At 40.0% G+C, this 24039-nt stretch overlaps 1 protein-coding gene across 1 annotated transcript in view; it reads right to left on the bottom strand.

The window, feature by feature from the left end:
* Positions 1 to 8820: 8820 nt before the first annotated feature.
* Positions 8821 to 24039, bottom strand: part of galnt13 (polypeptide N-acetylgalactosaminyltransferase 13) — a 39937-nt gene continuing 24718 nt past the window's right edge. Inside the window, exons 8-12 of the mRNA XM_080498392.1 lie at positions 22565 to 22745; positions 20996 to 21135; positions 18684 to 18782; positions 17624 to 17758; positions 8821 to 9358 (exon numbers count right to left, since the gene is read on the bottom strand). Coding sequence (XP_080354518.1) covers positions 9218 to 9358; positions 17624 to 17758; positions 18684 to 18782; positions 20996 to 21135; positions 22565 to 22745 — 696 coding nt within the window. The 3' untranslated portion in view covers positions 8821 to 9217. The remainder of the gene's footprint in view (positions 9359 to 17623; positions 17759 to 18683; positions 18783 to 20995; positions 21136 to 22564; positions 22746 to 24039) is intronic.

Below are 24039 nucleotides of genomic sequence, written 5' to 3'. Positions count from 1 at the left end.
GCCTAAGAGCGATCAATATGCTGTTATTTCAGCCTGGTTACAGACAAAACCGACCTCCACTCCTCTTGCTCCCTGCGGTTTACCACATATAATTCCAAGTCCAGTCAAAGCCCAGCAAGCCCAACTGTACAAATGGTGGCTTCTAAAAACAGCACTGAGGACTGACATAACCGTTTCCAAATGAATGGCTGCATGGCAGCACAGTGTAAAGTTGAGATGCCTCCAAGCATTGTCTGCGAGGCTGTGTGATTCAGCCCTCTTGAGGGAGGCAGACAGGAAAAGATTTCCCCATCAGTCACCAGGTCATCATAATTGCCAGGTGAACATTAGTTACAGCTTGTGCAAGACTTTTATAATGAGTGCAAGGGGACACGGGTCATCCAGTCCATGCATCCTGGACCTCATTAAGAGGAAGAGACTATTCACATATTTGCTGAGCAAAAATAAGACTATTAGTTTGGACTGTCCAAGAGCCAGTCAGCCAGCACCATGAGCTCCAAATTTTTAATTGCTGTATCCACACAGCGAAACAGAACTCTTTAACCAACTTTTGTCAAAAAGTGTTTGTCCTGCAAGTACTTTTAGAGAAAGCAAATACATTCAATCGGACAAATTAAGTTTTGTTTCAAAATTTGAATTGCACTCGTTTCATAACAGTGTAATAAAGTTGAAAGTACACCGGAGGTTGGTTGTTTCATTGTCATTCAAATGTTGACACATTATGGGAGGTACAGCATGTGACACAATTTCTTTTCTTCGCCCTGCCTACCAGTGAGAGGAGCACTGAATAGAAAAAAAAAAAAAAAAAACATCATGAGAAAATGGAGTGTTCATGTGGGAGCTCTATTGCTCACAGCATGAATTTGATTGATGTTTTCAGGGTCTTTAAGTGATACAACTGTGATTCCTATGTAATAGTCCTGATTACAGGAATGGATTACTGTCTCATGAAATTTGTTTAGCTTCTTAAAGCAGTGTATTCTCACACGATTCGGTTGCACATGGATTTATTTCAGGATCACTCGTTCACAGTCACAGTTGCACAATCTACTATGGGGTGTCAAGAAGAGCTATTCAGGCATGTGCCTGGAAATGATCGGCCATAAGGGAGTTCTATAGAAACCCACATTTGAGCAATTATTCAAACATCTTCAGCCACACAGAAACACTTCTTGGATTCTGCTACACACACTGGCTTTGTCTGTGACAGCTCAAGACAAGAAAAGAGGTTAAGGTCCGGGCTTGTTCTTGTCACACACCAGAAGGCAGCTGATGTATAACACCGTGCCCCAAATTGGAATATATGCAGATTAGCCTCCATTTAATGAGATAATGTTTTTTTTCTTTTTAAATCCTGCACATTTTGTTTGCACAAAGTTGTTCCCCCCCCCCCCCCCCCCATCATTCGTAGCTAATGCTTTCTTCCATTACCTCCTCCAAACAGTTTACTCCATGGAACCTACAGTAAGTCCAGCTTATGTTTGTCAAAGATCAGAAATACTTTGATGATCCTCTGTAACCCATTTCTTAAAAATAGCCTGGGCAAAACCTGATGGGCGGGTGAGGATGGAATTGATTTATTAATCTAATCAGACCAATGTGGGACACTGGATGCATTTGTCCCCCTGTCTGAATCAACTAAGGATAGCACTTGAGGTCATTCTTCAGGAACATCAGCCAATCACGTCAGACAATCTTCTCTAATTTTCCATCTTCTTTTCTAATCTCTACAATCAGAGACAGAGCAGGAAGAACCGCCTCAGCTTTGATGTTGGCTTCGATGACTCCGTTCTTGTATACCCCACACAAATTTGCGACGTCCTCACTCAAAATTCACTGTAATCTTATTTTGCTGCTACAATATTGATTTTTTTGGGGGGCGGGGGGGTGACGCTGCGCAAACAATCTCCTTCATATAAAAGACATGTGCTATGATGGTCTCCCTGCAAATGTTGGGGTTTTAAATTATCTGAAATACACTTGTATACGGAGGCAATATGAGGCTTGGTATGTGACGTGAAGTAGAGCAGCTTCTCCACAGCCGTGATTCCAAGTCAACTGGGTCAAAATAGGAGGCCATATGAAGGAGGACATATGAAATTGAAACTGAAATCTGGTGATCAAATGACATCAAAGGTGCTGGTGGGTAAAAGAAAATGCATAAATTTTCAACCACAAAAAAGACAAAAGGAAATACATTTTACGTAGCGATGATGATGCCCCTTATTGTCAGTCAGTCATAGATTCAGTGTATAATCATTAATGAATACACTTGTAGGCCAATGGGATTATTGTTATAGTGAACTATGTCTGTTTTTCTAACCCCATAAGAAGCAAGACCTTATTATTTGTTGCTGTAGTCAAAAATAGAATCTGAACAGGAGTGCTTTGCAGAACAGCTCCTGGAGATTGATGATTGATTACTACACAATTACTGCTCAAAGCAGCAGGGCCCCTCCTCCTAATCACTGCTTTCGTCGCTAAAAGGAGATTATCACATAGGAGCTACTTCCTCCCTAAAAATCAATAAAAAAATTACTCATGAGATTGCAAGCATACATCAGAAATGTCTGAGTTGAATCCCATGGCGAGCTCGCCACATTTACACACAGGTACTGTACAATATTCTCTGTGTATGTGTGTGTGTGTGTGTGTTTGTGTGCCTCTTGTGGTTGTGCATTTGACCCCCTCGGAGATATTGGCCTCAAACCACGTCTAATTAAAGCTGCTTTTCAATGCAGGCGCTCTGGAACTTCAGGTCCCCTCAACAATTAAGTGCAGGATTTCTCCTTTGGTCTCAAGTGAGAAGGAAAGGCACATCCAGAGGGTTGATTATCCCCCCCCTTCCCACCACCAAACACACCCCAACCCCGCTCCCCCCCTTTTTGCCTCGATCCATTATTGGATTCTCTTAGTTGAAGGAACCCCACATATAGAGCTTGAACAGACAGGCCAGCATACAATCAGGCTCACCAGAGACACTCGAAGAAATAGAACAGAAAATGTACAGCACGATGTTGGAAGTCGGGGCACGAAAGTGTTAAGACTTTCTTCTCATGATGGTCTAATGGAAGCAGGGAAGAGAGACAATCACATATCAAACTGGTAAAGTGTTCAATTGCTTTGGATGTTCACTTGCATTAAAGCTTCACTGTAGAATAGTGAAAAAAGCTTGTGTTTGCCGAATACAGCAACAGCATTTATCAAGGTCAAAACTCTTAATCTTATTCACATTTTTTCAAATAACAACATATTTCCCCTCCTGCTACTTAGATATTAGCTATCAATTTGAAATATTTGGTATGTCTTTATATATACGCTGTAACTGTTATAAATGTATCGTATATTAATTCACCATTATGCTTACAATAAATGTGGTTCTAAAAATGTGTGTTTTAACTAAATTAATAATAGTTTTACCCTTCATTTATTTATAGTTAGCCTGACATCTTCTAAAGGAAAAAAAATAAGCCATACCCCAGCTCCCAAATAGTTCCTGCTTCTCTGCCCTCCTGTGGCTCTCTAGCAAACCCCGGATTAGTCACACCTTGAAAACCACTCTAACTATTGTAACTCTAAATAAATAGTGGAAAAAAAGCAACTAAAATACATATTACTATACACCATTTAGTTATTGACACAGCATACATGTTACCAAACTGCAGACAGGGCAAATATCAAGCTGAAATAAGATTCTAAATTATATGAGGTAATCACTTGCCACAAAACTCTTAACTGTGTCCTTTATTTTCTGACCTTTTGTTCATAGCAAGTGTTTGCAGACCACAGACCTGCCACACTAATGTCACGCCATCCTGTTACTCTCACATAAATCAACACACAGAAGCTTCTATAGCTTTTTGTATGCTGCCTTTTGTAATGCATAAAGACCAAATAACAATATGTGTCATTCTAGCATACTATGAAAAAAAAAAAAAGAAATCTGGAATCCATCAGAATAGAGCAGATTTAGATGTGTAAATGTTTAAAATGAGGGAGTTGGAAAAGATGTAACATTGTTGAAGGTCACCAGACAAAGTCAGATTTATTCGATATTCCCTGAGTCTACGCTTTAAATAGCTGCAAAGTGTACGGCCTCCATGCTGAGTGTGTTGTACCTTCAAGTGCAACAGCCAGCCGCAAATAGCCACAGATAAGACTTCCATTAGGGCTATTATTTTAAACCATCTCACCCGTTAATGGAGTCCCTTTGGCCTGTCCACAAACCCACTATCTTATCCTCACAGGCCCAGTTAACCAGCCTGGGTTTGGCTTCTTACAGGTGTGAGCTGGACTGAAACCGCAGTCGGTCCCCCACGGGTCCCCCTGCTGAGAGAGTGGTGAGCCGTGGTGTGTTGTCTGCTCTGCAACAACTGTTAATACCTCTGCGGTGGCTATCTCACACGGTCTGCAGAATTATTAATCCAAATGCTTTGTGAAGGAAAGGAAAATGTACAGTATACATGCACTAAGAGTGCGCTTAATTTAAACAGGGAATTGTTTTTCCCCGTTTAAATGAGGCTGTTGAACTGTTAATGTTGAATGGAAACTGCTTTTCTATTCTAATCATAGGCCATATAAACCAACTGCAGTTTCTTGAGAGAGTCCAAACTATTTTGTAGAGCTGTATGCTAAAATGGACTTTGGAAATTTGGGGAAAGAGAAGTTAGTTGAAAGTTCCAAACCCTCCCAATAGTGAACTCTGGTAATCATGACCCGCCTCTTTCACAGATCAACCAATAAGTGCAGAGTAGAACATAACTTAGCCTTTCTGGAGTAAACTTACTGTACACTTACTGTAATGGTCCTGCTGCCGCTGGCCTCCTGGAGGAACTCCAGGTTCAAGCCACACATGATTTGGTTATATGTGACAATATCTAATGTCAATCATAAGACAAGATAAGAAGATTAGTTTTCTCTTTGATTTACATACTCATGTCTGGGTAAACCCCAGAAAGGCCACAAATATTAATTATTATTAGTTGAATGTAAAGGCTTCAACAAGTTAAAGAGATATGTTCAGTTGAAAACTGAGCAAGGAAGTAAAATAATAACCAACAGAGGACCGGACGTTGCAAAATGCCTCGTACTCCAGCACGCTTCGTCGATTCTGTTTAAATGCTTCAAAGGACACCAAATATATACAATATCTTCTGGGACAATGTTTAACAGACTGTTTTCTGAATTCTTTTTTTCTATTTTCTGGATAGTCAAGTAGTCTTCCTCTAAGTGGGATAAAGCAATATAGAAGATGAATGGTTGTCTGTGCTGGAATAAAAAGCAACATTTCGGACATACTTGATCAAAGAAATAAAAGACAAAACAGTGGGCCTTGATATATCCCTTCTATAACTGCATATTCATCTTTAAACAATTCAGAGTGTCCAGTGTCTTCATATGAATGTTGTGCGCATATTACAATGGTATCCGTCTCCAGCTGAACCAGGCAGTCAAAACCTAATGTACTGTTGGACTGTGTTTAAAGCAGTCAGTGTCAAGTTAGTGAAAATGAACAATTCAACAATTATTATTAGTTCCTTTCTCAAATGTGAGGACCTCTTTCTAGATGATACTACACAATGAAAAGAATTTAAAAGAAATAGATTTATCAAGTAATTGCATGACATCACAGCAAACCAGCTGCAAGCAAGCAAACAGCTATGATACAGTGAAGCTAATGTTGTGTAGTTCTACTGTCCATACAGTCGGATATATATCATGTCTTCAGGCTCCAGTAAACAGGGGTTTAGTGAAATAATAACATCACACTTTAACGTTTAATGTTTAGAATTTGCTTAGTTTGTTCCTGGGCCGGATTGGAGCCTGTTGTGGACTGCTTTTGACTCATGGGTTTTATGATTGACATTATATATTGTCACATTTAACCAAATCATGTGTGGCTTGAACCTGTGGTTCTTCCAGGTGGCCAGCAGCAGGCTAAGTTATGTTCTACTCTGCACGAATTGGTTGATCTGTGAAAGAGGCGGGTCTTCAGTCGATTACCAGGGTTCACCATTGGAAGGGTTTGGGATTCACAACTAACAGTCTTGTGCCACTTTTGGGACAATCAACTAAAATGTGTTTATTGCTGTATTTCTGACAAAATTCTACTCATTTCAATAACCTTAAATTCTGTTTTTAGCAAAGTAGTTTTCATGCTGATGTCCTTATTGGAAAACCGCTGCATCATTGTTCCCATTGTCCTGACAAAGCTTTTTTATTACTGAGGTTTTTTTGTACACAATAGTTGATCACAAAAACCAATGGATATTTATATTCTGGCTCTAAATCCACTGGCCTCAGAGCCCAGTCTGAAAAGAGGTTGGTTTATTAAATGAATGGATGCAATCTACTGTATGTATAAACATGTATTTTTGACACCAGTACATATCAAATTCACGAAAGTAAAACAAGCTATATCAAAATGTAATATGTGATTTAATGATGACCATATAACATTCACATTTGTGACAGTCAATATTCTTCGTTCATCTCCTTCAAGTCTCAGGCTCTTTGTTCTGTATCCTCTTCAGAGAGTAATTTTGCCCCTCAGACTTTAACAAAGCAAAGACATCTGAAAGGTCAAGACTTCCTTACATGAATGTCCCCAGATTAATGGCCCCGGTCCAATGTGCTGTATGTTCATCAGTGGACAATGGCAAGGTCCTTCACACTAAATAGACAAAAGAGGAGGGGAAAATCCATTACAAGGTACCACTTGAAGCATCCATTTGTATTGGGGTTGTTGCAGAAGACAGGCCACAATTTACTGCATTTGTAAAGCCTACACAATGAGAGGTACCGAGGCCTTAAGAGCTTATTAATCAAGTTTGCCTGAGAGTAAAATTAATGCTAATTCTATGTTTTGTAAAGGTTTTTATTTTTGTTACAAAAAAAAAAAAAAAAGGCAGAATGTACAAACAAGTAACATCACTGCAACCAGCACATTGAAACATTACATTCCTATTTTGACACCATGCACTTTAACATAATGAAAAACAATAACTTGATTTTTAATCTGTCTGCCAAACAGGTGCTTGGCAAAGATTCGAGCAGCATTGATAGTTTTTCACTTTTGTACACGTGCCGAAGGTCCGTAGGTAGACTGAGACCTGGTTTTGTTTGACCGATGAGGTTTTACAAAGCACAATGTAATTTCCAAACAGAAGGTATGCACTGGGTTTTTTTTTATTACATCTATTAAAAAAAACAAAACAAAAAAAAAAACATTGCAAACCCCGTGATCATTTTTTCACTCAATGTCTCTTTCACTGAGGAGACTTCAAGCTTTACAGCATCTTAGAAAAATAATCAGTTCTATTTGTACAACAATGGTGCCAGAAACAACTTTAACCAGCATTATGTACATTGGCTTACAACAAAGTGGAAAATACCTGTCACATCGGCTTTGGGGAATGGAAAATATTGACAATTAATAACCCGATGAGTCCAATATGAGTGAGTGTTTGAGAATTGATGACAGCGATCTAGATATGGTTAAACAATTGTTTTAATTTCAATATGTCAGCGTGTTTTATCTTAAATGAAAACACAAATAACAGTCTTGACTATTAACAGGATGAATAAACCATATCGGCCCTCACAAAAAAACAACAAAAAAAACCCACTTTCTAAAGGCACAGAAACTCTTCGCCTTGAAGACATCATGACTTTTCATGATTGTCCAATAATCTGAAATCTTGATGAAAAATACACTCTCAACTGTCCATGATAGTACATTGTAACCCCATTTTATTTCAGAAAAATTGTTGACATTCACAACAAATTAATTCTACTTAAAGTCTTGCCAACTGGGTGTTGCTGAATTCACAGGAGAATTGAAGAAAAACCAAAAAAATCTTTCCACACATACGTTCTACACTAACATGGAACTTCACACTGAATTTACCATGAGCTCAACCTCAACAGGAAACTACAAAACAGAAACCTCAAAGATATGTTGATTTAATATAGATGTTCCCTCGAAATCTTCAACACAGACGTACCATCAGTAACTTGCAAAAAAAAAAGGTTTTCAATTCAGCACAACTGAAATATAAATATGCTTAAGAATATTTTTTAAATATATTTGGCCAATACCTTTAATTAAATGAAAGCTCATCCTGCATTCGTGATTTCCAGTGTGACCAGGTTTTACTTTCACACATGCTGACCATCATTATGAATACAAACTGATGACAATGGCAGAAAAAACTAATGCCACAGTATGTTGATTTCTTGCAGAGGATGGGATGGTGTCCTGTGTCAGAATTGGGAGGCAATACTGTTATGTGATGCTCTCATCTTAAGAAAGCACCACAAGAGTGGACAGGGTGTCAATATATGTATATCAATGCTGTCAGACAAGCAGCTCGTGGTCTCGTCACATTTACCAAAAATGGGTTCATACACCTGCAAATGATATGCAGAATTCTTCCACTTTATCCCCACCACCCCAAATATCAACATCAGATTTGACTTCATAAATCCAATATTGGTGAGGCTCTCTCATCAGCATGACACACATATGGAAACTCGATAAACAGCGGTAGGCCGTCATGTTTTAAGCTTGTACCTACAGCAGGTAAACTAATGTGCCGCCTGGACACAGCACAAGGAAGGTCATCAACATCACAGACCATTGCAGAGACGTGACTTACAATGCAATGTAAGCTCCTTTGTTTTATTGTTTGTCCAGCAGCTAAGCGGAGGTCTGAGCAGCCCGGCGGATGCACGACGAGCAGGTGTCCAACGCGGTGCGATTGTTTGATATCGGTGCTCTCGACACACAGACCGCCGCACGCAGTTCTCCCGGCGAGGATGTGACAAGGTCCCCAAAGCTACAGCTTGTCGTGTTGTCAAAATGGCAGGTGCAGCTCCTCCCGAACCTTTGGCGAGCTGTAAGAGGAGACGCCTCCTCAACGGAAGATAAGCCGCTGACGTCTGGATCCTTGCATTTGTTGCCTGGGCGGTTATAGCAAGAGGTACGGTGTGTGTGTGTGTGTGTGTGTGTGTGTGTGTGTGTGTGTGTGTGTGTGTGTGTGTGTGTGTGTGTGTGTGTGTGTGTGTGTGTGTGTGTGTGTGTGTGTGTGTGTGTGTGTGTGTGTGTGTGTGTGTGTGTGTGTTAAAAGCCACCTGGTGACTGTGAGGAGAGCCATGTCTGGTTAGGAACAAGGTGCGGGCGGGGGGCTGGGGGGTTGATCAGTGAGGTGAGGGATCAGATGCTCAGGGTCATGTTACGGAGCAGCCATTGCTGAGAGCGGCCACCGCTGCAGTCTCTCAGGGTGGGGACCATCTTGTCCTCCTCGGACGGCATGTCCAGGCATTGGTTGCTGTTTGCGTGCAGCAGAGTGAGTCGCTGGAGAAAGGAGGAGGGAAACAATTATACAGATGTAACAATAATGCGTTGACATTTGTCTGTCTCGTCGACTGTACTTCATCCGTCTGGACAGAGGGGAATCTACATGAAAAACTCTGATGAAGCTTCACAGACACACTTTCAAAGCATCGATTGCCCACATTTTATAAATTCACCCTTCAGCTCGGATAATAAGCTGGAGCTTGTTAGACTGTAGCCAGAGCAGGAAAAAAACAAAACAATAGAAACATCAAGACAGCAGGTGTTCCAGGCAATAAAAAAGTAAAATGCCACCCCTGGTACAATAGACCGTGCAGGCTGCTGTGAGGATTCAGGCTCTTGTTGATGGAGAGAATGAAACACTTGTTTTTGTTTTTTTTTCCCCTTGAGGCTTAAACTAGGCATCATATATTCTTAAATATTACAGTCTTGTGCTTTCAGAGCTTCTCTGTGAGGGGTTGGTATGTTCTTCCAGTGCGTCGGAGAGGGTTTTTTTTTCATTCACTCCGGTTTCATCCCACAGTCCAAAAAAAAACACACTTAAGATGACTTTCAGATGTGAATATGTGGGATCTCATCACGTTTGCCATGTGTATCCCGCTTTCACCAATAATCAGCGAGGATTGGTTGCTGGGTCATGTGACCCTAGGTTAAAGCAGTATGATGGATGGGATAGTAAAATATGTCATTTTAATGTTTTCTTTGAGTGGCAACTGACTATGCTAGTAATAATCCTCCCACAACACAACTCTTATCAGTTTTGATGTTTCCTAATAGCTTTTTGCGGTTCTTGGCCAAAATGAAACACTCCATAAACACAGAACAAATGTTATAAGGTCAAACTTCCCAGAATGAAATAACAGGTGTTCTGTGATGAGAATAAAAAAAATAATCCTGTGAGTATATACAAAGGCCCAGAGAAACCGGTGTTTGAATAAAAAGTGCAGGTAATTTTTTTCTTTTTGAATTGTAAAGTTAGCAGCCATTATGTCATCCAATTGATATCTATAAAAGTTAAGAAGCTTACAGCATCCAGTCTCTTCAGACCAAGAAGAACAATTGAAGATTTAACAGTAAACACAACAGAGGCTCCAAAAACGGTCTCCCGTCCAGTTCCTTTGAATTTTTGTAAAATTGGTGTCACAACGACTCGCTACTGCTGCATAAAGCTACTTATAATTTGATATGTTTATATTTTTGAAAATGTTAACCCGAGAAGTTAAAACTTTTCAGAAGCTACACTTGTACCACCGAACTCCCCTGGCTGCAGATTCTGATCCTTCACTATCTGAGTTTCAAAAAAGAAGGTATGCGCACAATACAGCCATTGAAGTCTCAATATCAAAAGCACACCATCAAAAATGAATAATATCTTTCACAGTGTTAAAAGAGATCAGTGCCATGTGTGGTGATGAATTGCCACACTTTGAAGAAAAATCCTGCAGTGGGTATTTGACAAACTTTGAGGAAAGGCTTCCACAAACAGTCAAGACTTCACAGGTTTGGTAAAACTAACGCCTCAAAACATGAGAAATTTCCATCATTGACTTAAGATGGCACTTTCCATTGCCTTAAGATAGCAACAAACCCCCAATGCATCTGACCACACATCATTTTAAGAAAAAAAAAAAAAAATAGCCCTCGGGGCCAGCAGCTACATTTGCTATTTTTAAACGATGGGAGCGGTGGATGGAAAAACGCACACTGCTTAAGTGTGTAAATGGGATCGAGGCTCGCACTACATTTTGCACTGCTTCATGTCGGCAGTAAGTGTGGGCTCAAAATCACCTTCAGTGACAATCTGGGGAGTCAAGTTGTAGGTAAACAGCTGTTTACTCATGCAGCAGTTTTCCCCGAGTCATTTGATGTCACGCACACCTGATGAAAGTAAATTCAATATTCATTGCTGTGCGCTTTAATCATGACATCACAGGGTTAGCTTCAAAGTTGTGAAATGTGCTGACACCAATAATATTTACTGTTGGCCAGGAAGGGCAGATAGTTGAACCCCAACTTGGAAACTAGGAAGCAATGATACTATGAATTATTGGATAGATAAACACAAGTAACCAGGCCACATCTCTATTGTGTATTGGGATTTTATATACACAAACACGTACCATAACATGACCCCCCCCTACACACACACACACACACACACACACACACACACACGGTCTTCTTCAAAGAACAAACTATGTATGACTGGGCTGAATCCCATATAGTTGCTTCATTTTCAAGACTCTTCTATAGTGACTGTTGTCATACTCACAACACCTCAGTGAGACACTTCAACCGAACAGGCCCATTGTTATTGCAATTATTGTATTTCTCTTCTGCTGCACTCCACAGTCAGTCCTCTCCCCTCTCACTCTCTGTGCTGCTCTGTCACACAAACCTGAAAAGTCGGGAGACAAAACAGACTGGACCTAAGTGGAAAAAACACACCTGTTGTGAAGAGCTGAGCTCATCCAGCCCCACGTGAGCGTGTACCACAGGAGAGATTCTGTGGCTACCTGCCATGCAGGCTCCAGAGATAACACCCCCCACTAACAAATGGAAGAAAGCTCTCAATGGCCTTGATTAACCATTTGTGTTCATTCCCTCAGAAGTAACACACTTCCGCAATGTTGCTGATCTCTCGCATCGCTCTTCTTGTCCTAATGATCACATGCAGAGGGATAGAGGATTTGAGAAGTTGGTTTGGGAGAAGAAGTAGAGTCACTGCTGTGGGAAACAATGCCGTGAGAGAAATTTGGAAAATCGCATTAGGTGCCACTAAAACATCATGCAAGCGTAGTAATGCATCAACATGTACGGCTGTATAAAAGAAAATCTGCATCAAAAATAAAGAGAACCCAAGTTTCAATGGTCTGCATCTTAATAAAGGATCATCTTGGGGGTTATTCTGAGACAGTGCATGTGAAAAAGGAAGTACACGTGATCCAGTTCAAACCATCGTCTGTGGCATGAAAACCAGCACCTATGAGTTTTATTATCCTGTGGTTGACGTACAATTCTTCATTAAAGCAAGACTGTGCACCGACTATTGACAGAGGATATTCAGACTAATGAGCTCACACAGACGCTCAGGCCATGTTTGATCTCGGGCTATAAAACACAAGGGCCTGACATTCTCTGCCTGGATACAAAGGAGTGCACACACATGTACACGCCGCACACACACCTCTTTCTTGAAGTACAGATTGCGGACCGCCCTACGGGGCAGATTTGTTCAAACAAAGCCAGTACAAAGAGAGCAGGTGGCATATGACCTTACACACCTGCCAAAAGACAAGAACAATAAGGATTTTCTCTCCACTTCCGATGTTTTACTTTTCCCGCTTTTCTTGTCACATCACTGCACCTCGGCAGCAACGTTCCCCCCACATCCAAAGATGAATGTGGGATTAAATATGCTGCTATTTCTGAATGAAAACAGAGTTTTTTTGTAGCCTGTGCATAAAGTAAACAGCCTCGTCAACAAATACCTCCCTCTGAAAGCTTTTTTCTTGACTATTCATACTCCAGCTCGCTTCTCGAATCTTAAGGTAGATCTAATCTATAAATCATAAGGGAGGCAACACTGAAAACAGATCTTTCTTCTTCTATTCAAAGACCCAAACTTGCTCTAATGGCAGGGACAACAGAGGAGAAATATAATGATAAGGATAAGAAAAAAAAAAAAAAAGTTCTGCATTTTATGAAATTACTCGCAAAAGTGGATGTCCTATCCTTTACTTATAATTATTTTATGACTGCTTGAGGGCAAAAAAACTCATTTTTCAGCCACACAGCAAACCAGGCAGTGTCTCCAGAGCAAGTGACTGAGTGTATGCACAGCTGAGACCAGCTAATTAAAAGAGGGAGATTTCTAACCACGAGCCCCGGCTGCAAAAGAGGATCGTCTTTGTCACCAGGAAGCGCACTGGACTCGCTGAAAGGCGCCGGGTTTTTTTTTTGTGGTTTTTTTTTTGTCTCACGTGTCACTGACTGTGAAGGAGATCTAGAGGGCTGAGTTGCTTTTTGTGGGAAATACAAAAACAGCAGAATCCTTTTATCTCACCACAGGCTCGGCAACGGTCTCATTTGGTTTAATGGTGTCCTGTATGTGCTCTCGTCTTGTGCTCGCTATGCCAGGAGGACCTCGGCGTGTGAACAGTGAAATCAGGACATCGAACAGCAGGTCACTTTACTGCCACAACTCTGACACACGCCAGCGGTCCTGGGAGCTCCTTACTCAATTCACCCTGCTTGGACAGTGCAGACTGGAGATATAACCACACCGAAATGGAGAGACACACATAGATCCAAAGAACATTTCTTACAAAAGTATGGAGATGGGCAGGCTGGTTGGTGAAAGGCGCGAATGATTGAGATTCATTGGTTTTACAACGTGTTCATGGCGCGCGGTGTACACAGCTGCCGTCAGCCAATAAGAGAGTGGCATGAGCGGCCAGGGCCATGAAAGGTAGCTTCACAATGAAGGATCACTTCAAAAGAACTTGTAAACAATGGCAAGCCCATTTCAATCAGCCCCGAACGTCAGCTAAAAATAAACACGTTCTCCTCCACCTCGGGCATCATTCACCGAGTGGAGGCTGTCCAGTGGGATGGCCAGTATATTCTCACTTCAAAATCAAACAGTTATGTCAGAAAATAAACAGCACATGAGAGCTAATGGTAAAATGGGAAATGGATTTCACTTCTATAGTGCTTTTCCACCGCTTCAGCAGTCCCCCATCGCTTTACGTTTGCTTAAGAGGACTCGCTCTACCAACCGATCCACAGCCGCCCGTCTTCGATAGCATCCTATACGTAGAAGCGTCACTGCTTTGCTAAAAAGTTACAGGTGAAAGACAATTAAGGCTTCCTGGCATGATTTGAAGTCAAAAGTCACAATGTCATTGGTTCTCACTAACAAGACAAACAGGAATCAGCTACAGAGGCGACTTTAACACCAAAACAGGTCAAAGCAATTCACAGCAAAACCACATTGCTACAGGGCAGTTACAATAAGTACCCTCTATTCTAAGCCTAACAAACACGTTGGCTCACCTGAGGACCCTCACAGCCTGCACTGAGCACATGTGAGGTTAGAGAAAATAATCTGTGGGACTGAAGTAGAGGTGTCTGGCAACCTCCAGACGAGTGTAGTTGTGGAGGATCCACGACTGTACCGGACTGTCGTTACAGTACTCCACGGTGGGGCCATACGAGCCGTCCCCCAGACGACTGATGGTCAGACATGACTGGGTGATGATGTGGAGGAAGGTATGTTTCTGCATGCAATGAACAGGGAATAGGGACACACAGTTGTGGAGGTAAGTTACGGAATAATGAAGTGGATGAGGATGAAGATGAAGATGGCAAACATCTCCTATGTTGTATTGACATTTATTCAAAGAAGATTCCTTATTGTGTTTATTGTATTCGTTCAAAACATGACCTGTAAATATAAATGGACAGTTATCCAATATTAACACAAGATACACCACATACTGATGAGTATTGTTATGTATTGCTATTATAGACTGGTCACTTTGGCAATGGATCTCAGTCATGTATGAAATTTATGATGTGAAATCATATTGCCTAAAACAAGCAGTCAATTATAAAAACTACATATGAACACAACATAAAGCTAAAGGAAAGGGAAAGGGACACTGAAAACTCAGCAAATTGGAGTTTGTAGGAGAGAAGTTGGAAAGCACTGTATTCTAAAATGTTTTATTTTGAATGCATTTATTTTAATTTTTGTAATATCTTTGTTTCATTTTGAAGATGTTTCATGAAATATATGAGCAATATTCATCGTGGTTACATTTTGTTTCTCATTTATTTGTAGTCATTCCTGTCAAATGTTTTCTTAATGTCACAAAGTGCAAAACAAAATAAATAAAAACGAGACTGAGCAAAATTGAATAAAAGCCAATGAAAGAGTATTTATGTTCTTCATATCCCATTTTGCAATAGCTGTTCATTACAAGATTACTAAAGGCATGTAATTTCACATTATGCATTTGTTGCCTGACTCACTTTCTTAAATGATCTCATTAACAACATTTTCCTGAAAACCAATCAACCAACAGTGATGCAATATTGTCATTGTATAGAAATGGGGGGAAAAAAATTGGCGCTAATGTAAAACGTCATATGTGCAGCAAAGGAAAAAGCTGACTCGCAGATGTAAATTCAGAGAGCTATGATTTCAATGGCTGTAGTGTTTCCATTAGGTTGTTTTTCCTTTTTGATGGATGGTGAAGAAAAACACTGTAAGCAGCAGAGCAGGTGGAAAAGAAGGTCACTGCTGTGAATGAACACATGGGGAATATGGAAAAGTCAGGTATGACTGTGACGGTGAAACTGATGACCAGATGAAATGTTAATGGCACTGTAGTCACCGAGGATTCAGCCTCTGTCACTCACACCTGAGCTAAAAATAACCTTGATCACTGACAGCGGTGAACCCCCAATGCTGCTTACAACAGAGACCAGACCTCTCCATTTATGAATTATTCAGCTTTTTCATTCCAAGAATGCACCCAGAGAACAAAGTGTAATGAAAGGATTTCTCTTTGGGTTTGTTCAGTCCTTGATGGAAAGGTCTCTGGGCTGCCTCGCCATGTCATATCAACATGTCAGCTATAGGACATCTCAATCTCTCACAGACAACACTGCATCCTCTGCAGTCTCCGCTAACCATCTCCCGGTGCCTTACAAGTATAAATAGTTAATATAAAAATGCTTTTTGAGTTGTATAATCCGTAATGTATTTTGAATCCTGTGGCAGCGAGGCTAAAGGAGAATATTACAAGTACTCCTAAGAGATTCAAATATCTTTCTCATCCTGCTCTCTTTCTATATTTGGCTCATTTCTTAATTGTAATGTTTGTTATTTTTCCAAAGTTCAATTGTTGTTAGAATAACCAAAAATACTGAGTAAATTGAACCCTCCTAGTAAAGATGCTGGATTTTTTTTTTTTCATGTCGTTTTTGTTTTCACTCTTCTGCTGCAGCACCACAGCTGAGCAAACTGTGACAGAGAGTTTGAATATTTTATGAGTTCAGTAGTATCTTTTACAAGTAAATCCCAATTACATTGCTGCCCAAAAAAACCAGACAACATAAAAATGTAATCTAGTTTTTTGGGGGGGTTCTTCTCAATATATACAATAATAATAATATATTTTTAGTTCATTCTGTATAATTTGGTTCTTTTATTTTTAATTTTTTTTGTCAACTTGTGAAGCAGACTGTCAGTAATATCTATTCTCGTCTATTGTATTACTATATTGCACTGGATTCATCTAGATATTTTACTTATAATTTTAAGAAACAATGTTGATCAAGATCAATGTTTTTTTTAGTGTGCAAATAGTTCAGGAAGAACGTCATAAATTCATATTATTAATTAGCACTCTGGCTTCATAGTGACAAGGTTACTGGTTCAATTCTGTGTCTGTTCTTTCTATACATGTGTTAGTTTTCTTTGGGTATTTCAGTTTTTTCCTGGAGGATAATAACTTACGTGTTACATATAAATTAAACCCGTGACTGTCACCGTTTCACGGAGTTTGACCAGTGATGGCCTGGTGACCTGTCTAGGCTGTACACTACCTTCATCACTTGTCAGCAGGGCCCTTATCCACCCTAAGTGGCACCGAAGATAGTTTGATGGTGTTGGTTATTCAGAAATTTTCCATTGTTGATTACAAATCTGAACACACATTTCACATTCTCTTGGAAAAATGATCCACTTCGCACAAAGATGTATCTACATCTACCTACAACCACATACACATGTAACTGGACCATAAGCACACATTGTGCAATACTAGAAACACGAGCTGTGAAATTAGGGGGGGGGGGGGGGGGGGGGGGGGGGTATTTAAGAGGGGGTAACTTTAAACAGCTTACCTTAAAATCATATTCCCACTTGCCAACATACTATTTCAAATGAGAGAAGATGAAAGGAAAGACACAGCTGCTGGGTGGAAATAGTAACTCAATATCTGAGCAGCTTCCAAAGGGGAAAAAAAAAAAAACAACAACAAAAAAAACTACAGTGCCATCTGGTGGCGGGTGAAAAGCACTCCACTACCTCCACGACTGAACTCTTCCAAGTGCAACACTGCTCATGTAATTTCTTCTTGACTGAAGGATATGGTTGCTCAGATTTTCAGTGATTTTTGTGCATCAGCAGACAGGAATGGTCACTTCATGTTGAATTAAGCGATTTGCAGGAGAAAACGTCAATCTTACCTCTGCATCATACTCAAACATCTGATTGCCCTTCATGTGGTGACACTTGAGCATGATGACAGGTCCGTTGAGGCGGGAGACGTCCAGACAGAGGTCATCGGTCCTGATTTCTTTATCCGCAGTGTAGGAGAACACCTGGAGAAGGACATCTTATTCAGTTCTCTTATTCAGTTGCACTAGTAACATTATTTGACCACCTCGAATCTAAAAATACTGAATATAAAATGACAACGAAAGCAGGATGCATTGATATTAAAAGCCTACAAATCGAGAATTTATTCACAGTCAAACATAAGAAAGTGTTGAAAGTGACATATTTGACCATTTTTAAGATGTGTCGCTGCTATAAAATTCAAAGTGGTCCAATATTTTATATAAAATGAAAACATCTGGTATGTTGTCTATGTTGAACTGATGAATAAAATGTGGCTTTATAAGATTTGCAAATGATTAGATCCTACTTTATTTACTATTTCTGAATCACTAACTTTTCAAAACTTATTTTTAATTTCTTTCAATACAAAACATTTCCATACTACATTTAAACAGTGAAATACACTATTTTTTGATGCATTTCACATAAACAAAATTTCTAAAAGCTGTTTTACCATTTCAATCATTTCTTTAAAAATGTCTCATCTATAACTACCATAATATATTATTTTTTAAATACTTTTAGTTTAAATGTTACTTTAGAAATGTCTTAATCAATTCAATTATAGACATGTATACACTATGGGTGTGTTTGAACATAATTATGGAGACATTTGACTGAATTTAACGCCACACATAATAAAAAACATTCATGTCTATGGGTAAATGTAGGTTTTATAAATCTGTGTTGTCATCATAATGAGAAACTATTAAAGACATTCTTTTTTTTTTGGGAAGGTGTCAAAGGTAAGATTCACAATAATTAGCTCGAATTTAGTTCCTGAAAAAAACCTTTGACCTAACCAATACTAATAGAAGATTCAAAAGGAGGATTTTGATTAAATAAACTAAACTTTGAACATCTTAATGTAACCATATGACGTGATGCATATAATTTTTGCCTCACCTGGTTTCCGCCCATGCCATGGCAGTTGAAGAAGCCCACCTTCTCATTCTCCTTTCTTCCCATGTTGTCCAGGCACTGGTTAGTCTCAACATTTCTGATCTACGGGCAAAAATGTTCAAATTAAAGGTAATCTGAAGAACTTAGATGGCGTTATTAGCTATGGAGTCATGAAATGTTTTGTTGAAATTGTACCTTGGACATGATAATTTGGTGCAAAGGAGTATGCAAAGTATTCCATTGATAATGTTACATTTAATCACAATACATTTGAATATATCGCCAAAAGAAATAACACAGTAAATGCTATTCTAAAATAAAATAAAAGGTAAAACCTTTCAGTCTGGTGATTATTATTATTATTATTATTATTATTATGATAATAATGTACTGCAAACATATGAGACATGTGATCAAAAAGGATTTGATTATTTTGATTGTTTTTAGGCAGTTAAATATAGAGATGACCAATGCAAGGAATGCTTTTAAAAATGTAATCGTAAAGAGTTTAAATGATCTGACAAAATGCAATTTCAACGAATTGGAAAATACTATTCTTCTCGCAATATTCAGAGTGACTCTGGTGTAATGGTTAGAACTCCCGCTTCATAGGAACCTTGTTTCAAGGTCCCCAGTTGGAGACTTCATCTCAATCTACTTGTTAACAGTTGTTCATAACACCTCTGAGAAGTAACCACATGTCTCCTGTGGATGTAAGCTGGGTCAGACCCTTCGATCTGTGTGCGTCATCCCACACAGGCTGGAAGACACTGAGACCAAGGCTCTGTGGAGGTCAAACCATCACAACCATGACTCATTCTCGAAAGAGCTTTTAATAAGGGGACGCTGTTAAAGGTTGCACAAGACATTTGTATCAAATCCGGCTATTCATGCATCATGCATGAATAGCATTCTTTTCACTTTTCACTTTCTATTGCCCATCATTTTTGCACAGCTCTTGACTGTGTAACAGAGTTAAAGATGCTGTGGTCAGACTGATGGTCACTGTCGCCACTACAGCCAATTTTAGAGCACGGTCAGAATCCATGAGATTCTCAGGTTCAAGGTGCGACGACAGATTTAACAGATGCGTCGCAAAGTCAAACTTCTAATAATTATATGCACTTTTAAAGGTGAAATGAGAAATACACGTCCCTCCACAGTTCAAAGTAACCCCTGTTATCACGGTTCTGACTGGCTATCTTACAGTCCACTCAGCAATTTAATGAACTCATACACTCCCAAAGATAAAGCTGAGCTGACTACATAGGTTGCCTTGGCTGCTACGCCTATCATGCAGGAACAGAATAGCATTCATAATTAAGTGATATAACACCTAATGGTTCCAGCTGTTAAGGAAAGGCTGACTGTGTGTTATGAAGGATGAGAATAAGTCTGAGGAACTGTGGTTTGGAGAAGATGGGAGGGAGAGGTGCTGCAGTGGCTAAACTGAGAGAATCCGCTTTTACTGCAGTGTAGCAGCGCACAGAGAGGGAAGAAAAAAATCCCCTCATCCTCAGCTGTATGACTGTTGGAGGATTACAAGCTCATTTCACCACGAGTTCCTCGACTGACATTACTTTTGAATGGCCCCCGCCTATCATTCAGACAGCATACTTGATGTCAGCGCCAGCTTTACCCCATGCTGCACTGCTGTGGAAAACGCTGCCACGTGTTTCGGGAGGCAAATTCGGGTCACTGTAAGGAAATATTCTGACTGAGTGGGAATGAAATTCTAATTATTTAAAAATTAAAACAACTAAAACAAATTAAATATATGCATGTCATTAATGTACATAATCTATGAACCACTTGAGCCACCATCCTTTCCTATATACACCATTAATTAATACTATAGAAATGTTACATATTCTATAATCCATCTTTTCATTTTGTTTTTCAAACATGATTTAAAAAAAAACTTTTAAAATGTCAATGTCTGTTGAAAATCATTTTCCCACATTGCGTTAAACCCAATCTGGACAAAGAGACTGTGTCAAATGCAGGCATGAGCCTTATCTTACCTCCACAGTGTGCATAATATAACCGTGTAAGCATGTGAGCAGGATCAATACAGACTATATGAACATCCCTGTATTTGTTTACCATGCACGCTCCCCACAAACAGCTGGGGATGTTTCCTTTTATCTTGTTTTTTCAAGCCTTTGCTGGATGCTGAGATTTTCAGATTTATCTGGCAGCTTGTATCAGCCCTCTGAAAACACAGCCCACAAGCCACAAGGACAAACCTGAATGCAGAAGCAGCCAGTGTATCAGCTGCATCATAGAAGATGAGAGTACGAGAGCACTCATACTTCACCAAGTGAGTAGTATCTCCTCGGGATCTGGGAGTCTGGGTAGATGTTCTCGAGATACCAGGAGAACGGTTTGCACTTCAAGGCGTCGCGGAGGGCTCTACGGGAAGAGACGTCTCCATAGTCCACCCGCATCACGCCTGCAGAGGAAAACACGGAGACGGGAAATCAGCAACATGTCCCAGTGACCATGATCATTTAGCGATTACATCTTTTGTTTTGAAAATTATAGGATAGTAATGTTGCAATAACATGACTGAACACCAGGGGCCCCCCCATAAAAAAAACACTTTCCACTACTACATGCAGTGTTTTACCTAAAGTTGAAGTAACTGTGGAGTACTGAGCATCATGCTGTCTGATGCCTCAACCTTGATAACTTGAATACAGACTCAAAAGCAATGAGGTGCACACATTTACAAACAAATTAAGCATATGGTTTTTCTTGAGAGTATTTCTTGAAGACTTTGATGTTAAATTGCCAGCCTGGATCGAGCCACATACAAGAGAATTACTGCCATGAGGGAACAGTACAACCACACAACAACCGGGACCTACAACAAGGTACGTTATCAATCAAACATGAGGAAAACGACGCGAAGAGCTTCTGCAGTGACACCAATAATGTTTTAGATGTGATTCCTTGAAATAGAAATTTCTTCTCGGCAGATAAAAGGAATAAGCTAAAGGGTACATTTTCTCCACTGCTTCAATTTCTCCTTTTCTTCCTCGTGATCTGTAGGGTCTGAGCATCACATGTTGCAGATGATGAATAGCCTCTTTGATCTTGAAATCGCCACTGTTGAGGAGGGACAAGGAGGGAGATGCACTTTTAAAAAGGATCACTAGATGCCACTCCCAAATTCTGCCTGGGCAACATACTGTGTTCCTCTGTGCCAATAAGTGAGGTCTGGCAGCAGTACAGCCCAGATCATTCTCTCTAATGTCCTGGAGGAAAAGACAGTCATTGCAGGGCTACATTGCGCAGAAAAACTCATCCATCACAGCCTGGGCTCTGTCTGCACACCTGCCCATGGAGAATCCCTCCTGCCTCAGTGGAAGAAGGTCACAATTTGTGCTCTAAGATTGGTGGATTACAGATGATCCTTTATATGTCGCGTGGCATCTAAAACACTTATCCAAAGATTTCTGAGAAACTGCTGGCTGCTAAATGGTAATCACATTACGAAGTTGACAGATGGTGAGGTTTTCCTCTCAATCTGCACAGTCGTATTGTTTTAGCTTTTCCCTATATGTTTGAGTTCTGTTGGACAAAAAGACCATTTCTAACTTATATGGGAGAAAAAAAAGAATAGACAAGTCTCCCTCTTTACTACAAAAATCCATAAGGACATAAGTAGGACACCGATGATGTGCTAATGAGTATTTATATCTGCTTTTGGAGAATGCACACACATAAATAATAGATCAATTAAATACATGATTAACCAATGCATTCCTTGAAACTTATAAAACACTCACTATTTTACAGCTTGTCTTCAATGTGTCTTACTACAGTTTGGGGTTCACAAAGACAATGACTCAAGCAGGTTCTGTTGCTTCATGTACCTGGTGATATGATATAGAAGAAGTCTTTGAAATCATCCATCCACACTTCAGCCAGCCGCCTGTTGTTCTTGTTGATGACTTGTCCCGTCCCTCCAGGGAAGCTGTACGGCGTGGCTTTCCGGAAAACGTGGCCCACGTGTGAGCACGTAACGATTTCCAAAGAGCCACCACATTGCCAGATCTGTATGCAAACCAAGAGAATGTAGACGGGCATTCTGATCATCGTTTGTGGATGCTAAGGTGATCTGAAAAATGTCATTCTGAAATGTGTACTTCAAATTTATTAACAGAGAGGGCCTTGACTTTAACCACCGAAGCTGCACCATCTGAAGTCTAGGGCAGCTGCGCCTTTGGGATCCAAAATGTCATTTTTACTTTTATAACAGCAGAGCATATACGGTAGGATGAATTATCAATCCACTTGCTTGGGGCATGACATCAACCCGATCATCATAATGACATCTTGTATAGTCTTCGATAAAGTGAAACTTTTTATTATTGATCCTTACTGTCTCTAGGGGTAGATTAGCCAAACATAAGTGAAGGTGACAACTGGAGCTCAGCTGCTCTTTAATACACTTTTTTTTTTAAACTATACATATTCTTTACTTTCACTGTATCAAACAATGAATCGCTTTGCAGACGCAGACATAAGATTCTGCAGCAGGTACAGTATATAATTAACCTTGAGAACGTAATCCTTGAAACAGCAATCACGAATTCAGCTCCTCCATACTCGCCCCATCTACGTGCACACAGTGCTCTAAGCCCTTAGAATAACAAGAAAAAAAACTGTGTGATAGAGTTAAAACGTGTTTGGTCGATACCACAATTGCTTTCTGTTGCCTCAAGGTAATAATGTGCCACCAATGTGCCTGACCTCACCTCATTTTAAGACAAGCACACCCATGGGTGCACAGATGTGCAGAAGTACATTTGCTACTTAAGCAGCACAGGCACTTGACGGGAAAACAACTGCATTGGCCTGAAATTAGCAAACATGTGCGCTGCAGTGTGTGCCGCTTTGAGCCAAGTGTAAAGACAGTTCCCCGAGGCTATTAGGGCGAGTGTAGGAAGAAAGAAAAAGAAAAAAAGAAACGAATATATCCTATCTCCCACCTGTTTACTGCAAGTCCATTTGATTGACTACAGCAGATTGCTTTGAAACAGCATCTTATGAGATTTCTGAATTAACCCAGTTTTAACATCAGAATTGCCAGACAAAAAAAACAACAACATACTCATAAGTTGTATTCATTCATCTATAAATAATTCTCTTTTTATGATCTTCTCTAATGGCATCTCATAGTGACGAGACTAAGCTCATTTTCTCAGAGATATTCAATTTTCCCACTTGTCTTTCAGCAGAATTGAACAGCTTCTGGGATGCAAATGTTTCTATGCTCGTCTGTCCACTACTTCCTTTCTCGTCTGAAATTTTAGCGGCATCCTTGGTTGAATTGCCCTGTAAACCC

Source organism: Blennius ocellaris, assembly GCF_963422515.1.
Source record: "Blennius ocellaris genome assembly, chromosome: 6".
Lineage (NCBI taxonomy): Eukaryota > Metazoa > Chordata > Actinopteri > Blenniiformes > Blenniidae > Blennius > Blennius ocellaris.
This window is presented reverse-complemented; position numbering and strand designations above follow the sequence as displayed.